The sequence below is a fragment of the Panthera leo genome, chromosome B4 (assembly GCF_018350215.1).
Source record: "Panthera leo isolate Ple1 chromosome B4, P.leo_Ple1_pat1.1, whole genome shotgun sequence".
NCBI classification, from domain to species: domain Eukaryota; kingdom Metazoa; phylum Chordata; class Mammalia; order Carnivora; family Felidae; genus Panthera; species Panthera leo.
The window spans coordinates 10,369,041-10,381,070 of NC_056685.1; the positions used below are offsets into that span (position 1 = coordinate 10,369,041).

The 12,030-nt window shown below is 41.0% G+C and overlaps 1 protein-coding gene across 6 annotated transcripts in view; it reads right to left on the reverse strand.

Moving 5' to 3' along the window:
• Positions 1–12,030, reverse strand: part of USP6NL (USP6 N-terminal like) — a 180,041-nt gene that overhangs the window by 34,332 nt on the left and 133,679 nt on the right. For all 6 annotated transcript variants that reach the window (XM_042944849.1, XM_042944850.1, XM_042944848.1 and 3 more), the window contains 4 exons: positions 7,202–7,311; positions 4,960–5,008; positions 3,314–3,434; positions 110–204 (listed from right to left, as the gene is read on the reverse strand). In XM_042944849.1, coding sequence (XP_042800783.1) covers positions 110–204; positions 3,314–3,434; positions 4,960–5,008; positions 7,202–7,311 — 375 coding nt within the window. The remainder of the gene's footprint in view (positions 1–109; positions 205–3,313; positions 3,435–4,959; positions 5,009–7,201; positions 7,312–12,030) is intronic.

Here is a 12,030-nt window from a genome sequence, read left to right on the forward strand (position 1 = left end):
CTGGACAACACTGCAAATCAATCAAGTAATTGGGACCAAAGGCTGCACTCAATTCCTCTAGCTTCATTCCTGGTATAAGTGGGTGTAAGTCAAAGTCATATCTACCTACCAAGTGTTGCTTAAGCTTGGATAGAAATTTATTCAGTATTTTTTCATGATGTTCTTGAAATCTCAAGAGTTTAGGAAAACCTTGAACAAAAAAGCCTAGAATACAAACATAAAAACAGTTTTTCATAAACAGTAACAACAAAAACCCTCTTTTAAAATACAACACATTGTTTTCATTTTTAACTGTCAGCAACAACAAAAATCCAGGAGTTAGTGAGATATTTGTCCTCCCCACCAAGGAAATAATCGTGTATGAGCTCTGGGTAATGAAACTTGTGGTCTAGTAGTTGTTTGCCAGAGATCTCTTATAACCTTGTAAAAATATAAAAGAGGCCAATATTTCTGAATTAAAAGGGAAACTTAGAAATTAAGAAAAGATGAAAAATGAACTGAAGCCATTTATCAGGATTATCTGTTCTCTTAAAGTATCTTAAAGCATATCTTAAATGTGCAAATTTTTTAAAATTTCTTTTTTTTAAATTTTACGTAAAATCAAGTTAGTTAACATATGGTGTAACAACGGTTTCAGGAGTAGAATTTAGTGATTCATCACTTACATACAACACCCAGTGCTCATCCCAACAAGTGCCTCATTACAGCCCCTCACCCACATAGCCCATCAACCACCCGATACCCCTCGAGGAACCCTTAGTTTGCTCTCTGGATTTAAGCATCCCTTGGGGTTTAAACGTACAAATTTTTTATAGGTTATTCTAGTCTTAAGGACTTATCATTTTATTTTACTGTCAATATCCTACATAACAAACATTACTTTTTTCAGTCTTACTCTAACAACTTCATTAATATTGTGCTTCCAAAGTTTTTATCATTTTTAATCCTTTCTGTAAGTGATATTTGACATCATCTAAGACATTCTGGCACTATATGATCAACATTCTATCTAACGTTGTAGTTCATCCCATCTGATTATACAATATAATCTGTAAGATTTCTAGGAAGTAACAAATCGTAAATGGTGAATTAGTACTGATTTTGTGTATTTATCTCATGGAACCCTACATGTATGTTTATTTACAAGTTTCCTTTCAGATATTCTACACAATGCATTAGAAAGGAAGTATCCTCAACAGATGCATCATTTCTCCCATTAGTTATTTCCAGTCTGGGCTTTCTGTAACTTTGAAGGACGTTAATAGCTGTGCTCTGTTTTTAAAAAAGAATCCAGAGGAAGGACCTTGTGTTATAGGAACGCTTGTTGCATATTCATGATACATAAGAGCTTCCTAATGCTACTAACATGTTTTATAAACTAAAGAAACTTTGTTTAGCTCTGTCTGCCAGACTTAGTTGATCTTAGAGTCCACCTTTTTTTTCCCCCCCAGAGAACATCTGTTTCCAAAAATTAAAACTGTGTTCCTCCAAGAACGCGAGACATGCTTTTGGGAAACACTGCTTTATAATCTTTGGGGAAGGACTATTTCTTAACTAATTTTCAGTTTTCTGAGGTATTTGTAAATATTTCCAGAGATAGAGATTCTATGCCTCCCATAGTAACATTTTCCAGGGAAATTAGGTCATAAAAAAAAAAAAAAAATCTATATCTGTGCCACTTTCCTGGTCAATTTGATAAGAATGGGAATTGGAAGAATTTCAAGAAAAGGTCTCATTTTGAAAAAGGCAATGCCCCTCAGTAATAAACACTAGCTCAAGGATGCTAAGATAGCTAACATTTCTTCACTTATTAGTGATATCCCGCATTTGGTGTTTTAAAATCTCATATTCTTCAGCCCTCACTTTATTCTATACATTTCTAAGTGACATCACTATCATACAGGATTTGCAAAGAACCGAGGCAACCTTTAGTTATAAAATTCCATCTGCAGACCTAGAAGCAAATATCTTTAAGTATAAACTTACCCACGATAATGACCTAAGCTGCACAATAAATGCAAACGTTAGGATAGTAAGAATGTTACTTTACAGATTAGACTGGTGACAACTGCTGAAAGTAAGCTATCGGGTATGTTTGAAAGAAAGGACTTCCCTGAACTTGGGCAGTCTTCCACGTGATTACATACTCCTGAGTATGCCTCTGCACATGCCTCTGCACTTCAGCACAGAGGAGCAACGCCAGTCAAAATAAAGATGGATAAGGGACAGTTGTTTCTCTTCTAGATGCCTTTTCAAATGACTGTGTGTTGGATGGCAGTTCAAAATGCTGTATCTTACCTCTTACTTTTGGAGTCTACTGATGGGATACAAAGTGTCCAGAAACAGTTATCAGCAGTAGAAGTAGTAATAGTAGTCGTTAAAAAAAAAAAAAAAAAATTCCCTAGGAAAACTGAGGGAGATGGCCGCATGCACACGCGTGCACACACACACACACCACAAAATACCTCCATAGAAACCACATGGTAAGAACGTGAGATTTAATAAGCTATAGTCATAATTCTGAAAATGTTAAAATATCACTTTCAACATGTGGCAGGTTCCTCACCACATCAAGCTTACTCACAAATGGAACTTAGATGATCCATTTCTTAGAGGGATTCATGTCAAAAATGTTTTTAATTTGGTATTATCATGGATGGCACTGGGAACATAATTTTGCATTATATGGGCAAATGGCACTTTTACTTCCAAGAGAAGTTGCAATCCAAACTCTCCAAAATCTCTTGTATATGCTTGGCAGATTTAGGAAAAAGGTTATTAAAAACAATCTTCTAACCTGAGAACCAAAAACTCATGCAAGTTTTGAGGTATTAAATAACAAAGTACCCGCAGCATGTCATCAGCAGCCTTTTACTGTAAAATGGAATCAATTTTATGGCTACAAGAAGCAAAGCACACATCTCACTGAAATGAGAACTGCGTGACAGTCTGAAAGTTCTGGTCAAAAGGCATCTTTTATTTCTCCCGGTAACACAGCTCTTCCTAAACTCCTCCAAACCTAAATTAGCTTCTTCTGACTGGGGGCAAGTGAGGAGAGAATTTCAGAATGCCAACAGTATACCTTGAGGCAAACACAACAGAGATAAACGTGAAAAGAAATGTTTAGCAAAGTTCAATAAAGAAGGAGGAAATAAGAAATGACTCACAAACACTAATCACCTGAACAAACTCCCAGACATTAATTTTTTGTCCTTAACCCTAACAAGCATTTCCCAAAGTTTGACTTTGTTTTAATTTACCTTTTTCTCCCTTCCCTGTTTATTGTTTTGTGTAAACTCTGGGGTTTTCTTACCATGCATGGCATGTTTGGGGCCTGAGAATAGTTTGACCAGGGCCCAGAAGGCATCTTCTTCATTCATATACATAAGGAGCAAAGCTGTGATCTGGCTCATCCCCTGACAGTATCCAACTTCCTGAAGACAAATGAGAACAAAGAAACTGGGGGTTTTAAGATCAAATCACATGGATATACACATATAAAAACCTGCCCTACAAAATAATCAGAAAATGCTTAAACACATTAAAGAATCGGCAATTCTACAGATAAAGACTACAATTTTTACAACACTGAACTATATGCTATAAAAGAATAAATTTGTATTCAAGAATGAATGTAGAAGTGTGGACAAAGTCTAAAGCTGCATGTATTTTTATTATCTCCTATTCAATACCATTATACCTTCTGTAAAGAGTGCTAGGTTTATTTTTCCTTTGTATGTATGATTCTCAGTTCAATACTCCCCCTCTTTGTTCAAATGCTGGCAAATTTCTCTCCTCCTACAGTTTCCAGATTGCTGTCTCTTTTCCTCTGGATTTCTAGGCCTTTATATAGACACATTTTGGGATACCCAACCAGTCTCTGTCCCTTCTCTGAGAATTGCCTACTCTCCCCATACTCCCTGCTTACGATGGGGCCTTAGGGCTTCATGTTTGTGCCACATGAACCAAAGCTGCTGGAGTAGAAGAGGTCACCTGACCCCAGGGGAACAGTTAATTGGCTGCACTGACTAATCCCATACTCTCTCCAGGAGATCTGTAATCAGATGGTGGAATGCAATTTGAAAGAATGGTCATGTCGACCATTCTGTGGGTGCTATTTTAGCCATGGGAAAAGTGAAAAGTAGGCAAAGAAAGGAATCTGGACAGAGACAGTGGGACAAACAGTTTACAGAGATAATCAGAGTTACCACATGGCCTCAGAGTGGAAAAGACAGAGAGTATAGCTCTTTTCTCAGTGAAGTCTTCTCACTCTCACTGTCCAGCTCCAAATTCCATGAGGCCCAACCACTGCTTCATTTCTATGAAATGGCCTTTAATAAACTCTTTAACTTGTCCTAGCTTGAACTTTCTCATAACTGAAACGCTTTACTATAATAGAAATTACACACTCAAGGTTCAAGGTTGTCCTCCTTAGAACCCAGTCAACAAGCATTTATTTAACATCCACATTAGGTTCAACACTAATTTATCTTTCCCCAAATTATTATCTTCCCCTGAGTTATAAATACGTTAAGAACAACATGTTCCATTACCAAAAAGTTTACTTTTAGCCTGCTCCTGGGCTTGGCAAGTAGGTCCATACCCTGAAAGGCAACCTCGGTCCCAGGGGTGGTGAGGAATGTTCAAGGGTCAAGCAAAAATTAATCTGCCCACTGACTCCCTAAACTTCTAGCCCTGCTCATTCTCAGCGCTACTGTGTAAAATAAAAACAAGACAAACAACATCACAAAACAACAAAACAATCCAGAGAAAGAGGGGAAAATGAGAGATTCACTGGCATGCGGTGGTTTTTCCCACTTCAAAGTGGCTCTGTTCTAAGACCCCAGGGTCACCAGAGGAGCCTTGAAAAGACCCACAGAGGCAGGGAGAGCCCCAAGAGTTCCTCCAGTTCCTCAGAATACAGCCCAAAGAGCTGTGGGTGGGTGTGCTCCAACTTACCGTGTTATAAATAGAATATGCAGCAAGAACATGGAATAGGGACTGTTGCCTAGAGAAAAGAGAATTTATATTAAACACAATTTACTTATTTCACCTATTTTTAAAAACACAAACTTAAACAAATAAACAGTTTGCCTCAAAACAGATAATCCAGACAAAATCACTGTTGTAATAAAGAAATGACCCCCAGCTCAAATGTGAACGATAATCTATACAGTCTAAATTCAAGGTTAGAGGACATTCATTCTGATAAAATTGACACCAAAAATCACAAAGGGCTTCACAATCTCTCAAACTTGTTGCCATCCTTCACTGAACTATTCTCACTACAAAATCAACCACATGGGAGCAGCCAGCTTCACACAACTATGGAGGCCTTGCGAAGCCTGTTACAGTGCCAGCTCAGTACAATACCGTGCAGGGCTGGGGCCACATCACGTGGGAAGCTGTATGTGCTCTCAATAAGCCCCCACTACATGGTGCTGTCTGTCCCACAGCCAGGAACTGGGTTCCAAGATTCAAGCGGCAGAAATGGGGATGGCTCAACCCACTATGATCCCTAGTAGTCCACTAGCAAAATGTTTGCTTCCCATCCCATCAGCCTTACACGCTGCTGGTCTAGGAGTGATCCCACTGAACTGGTAGTTGAGATTGCCACCCAGCCACTTTGGGCTCCTCAAGCCTCTGAGTCACCAGGCGAAGGAGGCTGACTGTACTGGTTGGAGGGGTTGATCCTGGTTACTAAGGAGAAACTGAGTTGCTACTACATAATGGATGTAAGGAAGACTATGTCCAGAACACAGGAGAATACTTAGGAGGTCTCTTAGTATAACCAAACCTTGCGATTGAAGTCAATGGAAAAATACAGCAATCTAATTCAGGCAGGACGGCTAATGGTCCAGAATTAACAGTTAGGTCATCCCACCAGGTAGAGAACCACTACCAGCTGAGGTATTTGCAGAGGACAAAGGGAATATGAAATGTGTAGTGGCACCCAGCCACCACCACGTGCCCAGCCACAGAAATGACGGTTATCACTGTTCTGAGCGTTTCTTATTTTGGCATGAATGTGTGTGTGTGTGTGTGTGTGTGTGTGTGTGTGTGTGTGTGTGTGTGTATACATAAATATATACATTTTAAAATATTTTTGTTTTCCTCCTTCCTTTTCCCTTTTCACCTAATGTATTAGCTATATTAGATATATTAATAATAATTAACTTTGTATCGCAGTATTTAGGTTTTAGAATATCAAAGCAGAAGAGTAACCATCACCGAAGACTTTGCATCCTCTTGTGGGGTAAGGACTAGCATAGTTTCAGTCCTAGGCAAAATCGCGTTAGGCAAAAGTATGGCCTTGTATTTATCTGTATTCGGAAACTGAGTCGACAAGGATACACGGTCACAGTCAGCTTTATGTGTCACCTTGGTTAGGCTACAACTCCCAGTTATTCAAAAGCTAACCTAGGTGTTATTGAAAGAAGGTATTTGGTAGATGCGATTACAATCTATAATCAGCTGACTTTAAGTAGGGGCAATTGTCCTAGATAGTCTGGCTGGGCCTGATTCAATCGGTTGAAAGGTTTTAAGAGCGATGTGAGGCTTCCCTGGAGCAGCTCTTTCTGTGGAAAGCAGCCCGGCTTGTGCTCACGAGTGCCAGCCTGTCCTTTCTGATGGCCTGCCTCCCCATCAGGGGACGTGCCTCGCCAGCCCCCGCTACTGTATAAACCAACTCCTCTCAATAAATCTCTGAATACACACCTCTCACCAGGTTTCTGTTTCTTTTGTTGAACTCTACCTGATCCTGAGGTCAACAAAACTATCCCTCTCGTTCATAAACGGTAGTACTCATTCATTCATCCATTCCTCTTTTTTTGTTTCAGCTATGCTTTGGGGTCAAATTTATAGGGATCTATCTGTCACTGACATGGTTCTCAAAAAGTAACACAATCTCAAATTTCTTTACTAAGATTGTAATAAAAGTAGCTACTGTATTTTTAACCCTTCTTGGATCATAAAATGATTCCTTACCAACTGTACGGCATCTACTACATCAAAGGTTAAAAAATTTCAGTTAACCTAGATCCTAAGTTTCATACAACACAGACCAAACGAGCTTAAGCTTTTAGGACATACATCAAAATTATAGTTCATATAAGACATTCTATTTACTCATGTTTTAAGTTAATGAAGACTTTAGTAAACACTATTTATAAATGCCATTTATATTTCAAACTTTACTTACTTAACACCATAACGGTCTCTAAACATAATATGGTCCCTAAATGTGCGGTTGACGTCAAGGTCTATTTGTCTGATGTCAGGTGAACAGCCCCGTGCTCTGTGCTTTAATTTCTGAAGAGAAAAAAGAGGGGAAGAAAGCATGTTTTTATGGAAATCAGTTGTTGAAAATAATTCTCATTAAAATAATAAATCAAAACATAATTCTCATTTAAAAGCTGTTTTCGTTTAGGAAGACCACGCCCATGGCTCACCAATGAAGCCCATGGCTCACCAACGAATATGAAAAGGCACACAATGAAGAGCGTCCCTCCCACCCATCCCCCCCACCCTCTCCCGACTCGGGTCTCCCTCACACCCATCCTCTCCTCTTCCCACCACCTTCTCTCATTCATCTTAACCATACAGATTTTAATTCTGAAGGAAGAACTTCTCCGAGTTTGCACTGCTCAGACTACGCAAAAGCACTTCACAGCTGGGCCACGCAGTCCATTATGAGTTCTTGTTGCTTTCCAGCACAGTGTTTTTGTTTTCCTTCAAGCTAATCACTGCCTTCTTTCTTGAGTTGCTTCATTTTCTGTTTGCTTGCTGCTAATCCAATCCCAAACTCACTCGAAGCCGCACTGATCTCCTCTGGTGCTGTTGCCGGGGAAAAGGTACTCTCCCATTTCCACTTCTTGCGGGTGTTCTGCCACAGCCTCCTGTCCAGCTCCAGCCTTGGGCTCCCGGACCTCAGGATGTGCTGCACAGCCGGGGTGTGGGGTGTCCCTTTCACCCTCAGCTGGGCCATCCTTCGCTTGGGTCCCCTGTTTCCTGGGTCTCACATCTTCTTTCTTGGTTTATTCCCTTGTCCTGGAGGGGCACATCCTCCAGTAGCTCCTGTGGAGGGTGTACGGAAGGTAAATTTTTTTGAAACTCTGAATGTCTGATAATTCTACCTCCTTACTTAACTGTCTGGCTGTTTTAGAATTCTAAGCTGGAAACTACTTCTGCTCAAAAGGCACTGCCTTTACTGTCTTCTAGAGCTTCCGGTGTTGCAACTCTAATTCTGGTTTCTTTGTATGAAATCTTTTTCTCTCTAGAAGCTTGTAAGCAATTTTCTCTCCACATTCTGAAACTTTACATTTCTGTGCTTGATTTGTATCTATTTTTATCCACGGGGTTGGGCACTTGACAGATCTTTTCAATCTTAACAACTCGGACTCCCATCTCTCAGTTCTGAGTAATTTCTTCAGTAACTCCTGTGTCGATTTCCTCAAACCTTCCTGCCGCATTCCCATTTTCTCTTTCTGGAACTCTTGCTATCACAGTGTGGGATCTCCTGGGCTGTCATTTAATCTTCTTATATTTTCTCTATTACTTTCCATCTCTTTGACTTTATCATCTTTCTGGAAAACTCCTTCAATTGTTATTCTCAAACTTCCCTAAAATCTTTCAGTTCTATTTTGATTTTTTGTAATTAATAACTCTCTGTTGTTCTCAAAGTTTCCTTTTAATAGCATCCTGTACTTGCTTTATGGATGTAACATCTATTTCAATCCCTCTGAAGATATCTGTGATGGGTTGTTTTTTTTTTTTAAGTTTTCTTCTTGCTGTATAGTCTGTTTCTTACAAGTTTTTTTTTCCATTTGTTCTCGTTTGTCTTTCATGTTAGCTCCTTTCCTCAAATGAACAGAGGTATTTCGTCGTCTGCTTCTATTTAAAAGTACAACACTAGAAGCTGATGGAAAGCTCTGTGTGCGGAGGTGGGGCTTCACCACCGTGTCCTCACTGTAGAGTGACGTGGCTGGGCAGCTTCACTGGGGGGTCCCCCTGAAGCCAGTACGTCTGGGTGTATTTTCTGGGGCTGGGCAGGTCCCCCAGAGAAGTGTCTTCTGGGCTCCTGCCGGGAAGCCAAGCACGTGGCTGCCAACGTTCAGGGAGTACAGGGGGAGAGGCTGGGACGCCCCCAGTGCAGGACATGTACTCTTCCGTGCCCTGGTCACAGCGGCCCCACCCTCCGCAACGTGTGTGTCCTCTCCAGTCCAGAGGCCTCTGGTTCACTCTCTCCAAACAGTAGACCTCAGCCTTGAGCCAGGGCTGCAGAGGGACCTCGGGGGTCTCACTGCTTCTGCCACCGGACTCTGAACCGCTTCCACTGTTTTCAGCTTCCCTTCCACTCCCAGAGGTACCTGGAGTTGGCAACTACCAAGACTTCTGGAGACTCTGAGATATAAATCAGGTTGCGTCTCCCATCTCCCACAGCCAGCCTAGGATTTCATTTTCCCGGGTCTGCTAAGTTTATTAAATGTTTGTCTGAATTCTGGTTTCCAAAAATTGGCAGCATTCTCTCTTCCATTTTCATATTCCTTGCGGGCTTGCTTTTTCAAAAACTGCTGTCAATTTAGTGGCATTTCAGGGAGGAAGGGAGCTACGTGAATATATTTAATCTCCCAAGTTTAACTAGATAAGAGATTAAAATTTATACTAATCTATACTTAACCACGCTTAAGTATAATTAAGCATCTACATACGCTATTATAACTGACTCATTTACCATGTACTGGTGTATATATCTATATCTATCTATATCTGTCTTAACTCCAACGAACACATATAAAAACACAACTGCTAATTCTCGACTTCAGCTAAAAGTAGAAAGAAGTAGGCTATCCGGAATATGAGTGTATGTGTTAAGTGTTTCATGACTATGTGTACTCTTGGGTTCTGAGGCAGGAGCTTGGAGAATGGCAGTTTCTGTAGCTTTTAAAATCATGATGAGTAACCATGGTCTACTTCAAAGTCCTAAATACAGAGGAAGATATTTACAGTACTGTATTAGAATCACATGACCACTAAAATGTTATTGTATACTATCACTGACAAAAGTTGATACCAAAATTTAGTTCAAAAATGATAATCTGTTCATATTTGTTCTTTAATTTTTTTTAAGGTAATGGGCAAGTAAAGAGGTTTCAATTATCATTCTACAGGCCTCCTGGCAAAAACTGAGAAGTCTAAAGACAGAAAGAAATGTTTGATAGGACATGATAAAATAGTTCAAAGGCAGAAAAACACCCAAATATGTCTGTAGTATTACTTTCTCTATAGGACAAGGAAATGCAACATAAAAAGGCCTCAAGACAGAAGCAAATCCCAGTTAAGTAGTAAAAAAAAGTAACGGGTCAGAAAGATGATGTCATTGCCTGTTTACACAAGAGTACAGAATACAGGAAATCAAGCATATTTCTTACCTCAGTGCAAGGAGGGAAAGCAGCTTCTTGGTTATCTCTGGGACTGGGCGGCTGAGACCCAGGAGTGTCAACAATAATACAAAACACACATTTCATTTCAAAGAAATCGGATCTAATGACCCTATAAACCTGAAGGTGGAAGAACGGCAGAAAGCATTTATGTGCAAACTCGGGATATCCCTGTGTGTTGGGCCAACAAGATTATGACGCCTGTAGGTGAGGCTGAGAAGGCCCTAGGTGAGGCAGTTAACCGCGACGGACTGAACCGCCGGCCGTGAGACCGATCACGGACACAAGAGAGGCGGATGACACTGAGGTGCAACTAAAAGAATAGGAGGAAGTGGTAGACAAGAGCGCCAGCTCAGGAGCCAGGGACCATCTCACCCACCTGAGAAAAATCTCAGCAGTTCGACTCCTAGTGAAGTTCCAACCTGAAGAGGGCAGTTCACACCATCTTTGGAGAAGGGAGAGTAGGAAGGAATGGGAAAGGAAGAAGATCAAGTAATGATGCCGGGAAAACTCAGAGTCAAAAGAGGAACTGATGGCAGTGTTCGAAAGGGATGGAAGTACTGACGGGCCAGTCATTTCCTCTGTGGTTGCTATCGTACAACTGGCACGTACTGAATGGATCTCTCGTGTGAACCAGTGCCCGGATCATTTTATGCCACAGAGAAAACATCTAAAAGCACTGAAAGCACCGTGCTGCTACCAGTACCTGTGCTGGGTCGAACAGGGCCCCCTCCCCAAATTCACATCTATCCAGAACCTGGAAATGTGACCTGATTTGGGGACTAGGGTCTTTGCAAATGTCATCAAGTTAAGATGAGACCATCCTGGATTAGGATGGACCCCAATTCCAGTACCTGGCGTCCTTATCAGGTGGGACACACAGATGTGCACAGGGAGAAGGCCACGTGAAGACGAGGCGGAGACGAGGGATGTGGCTGCGGGCCCAGGCGTGCCCGGGGGGCACCGGCAATCCCCGCAGCGAGGAGGGGGCAGGAAGGAGTGTCCCCGAGCCTGAAGAGAAACCCTGGGCCCACCAACACCCTGACGTCAGACTTCTCTCCTCCCGAAGTGAGACAGAAGACACTGCCGCTGTGCTGAGCCACTCAGTTTGTGGCACTCTGTGGCAGCCCAAGGAAACGAATGGAGCAGGCGAAGGAAGAGGAACTGTGTTCTCTCATTAACTCAACCAAAATTTAATGAGCACTACTACGTAGCCAGGCACACTGTTCTAGGGGCTGGGGTTACATTCTGTATGTTTTCTCAGACATCACTTTCAATACTGGCTCTAAAACTGTGGTACTAAAAGCAAATTATCTTATCAACAGGCTAAAATAATTTGAAACTCTAAAATCCTAAGACATAAACCCATAGTCCGGGTAGGGCCCAAATAGCAAATTTAAAAAATGTTTAAGACACACAAAATAAGTAACTCTTTAAAATTAACCATTTTTTTTTCTTTCATCTTGATAAAATTTTACACACACACACACACACACACACACACACACACACATTATATGAAAAAGAAAAGAAAGTATCAAGAGTATTCCAAAGCTCCCTTTATGATTGGTACTGGGTTTAAATTATAAAT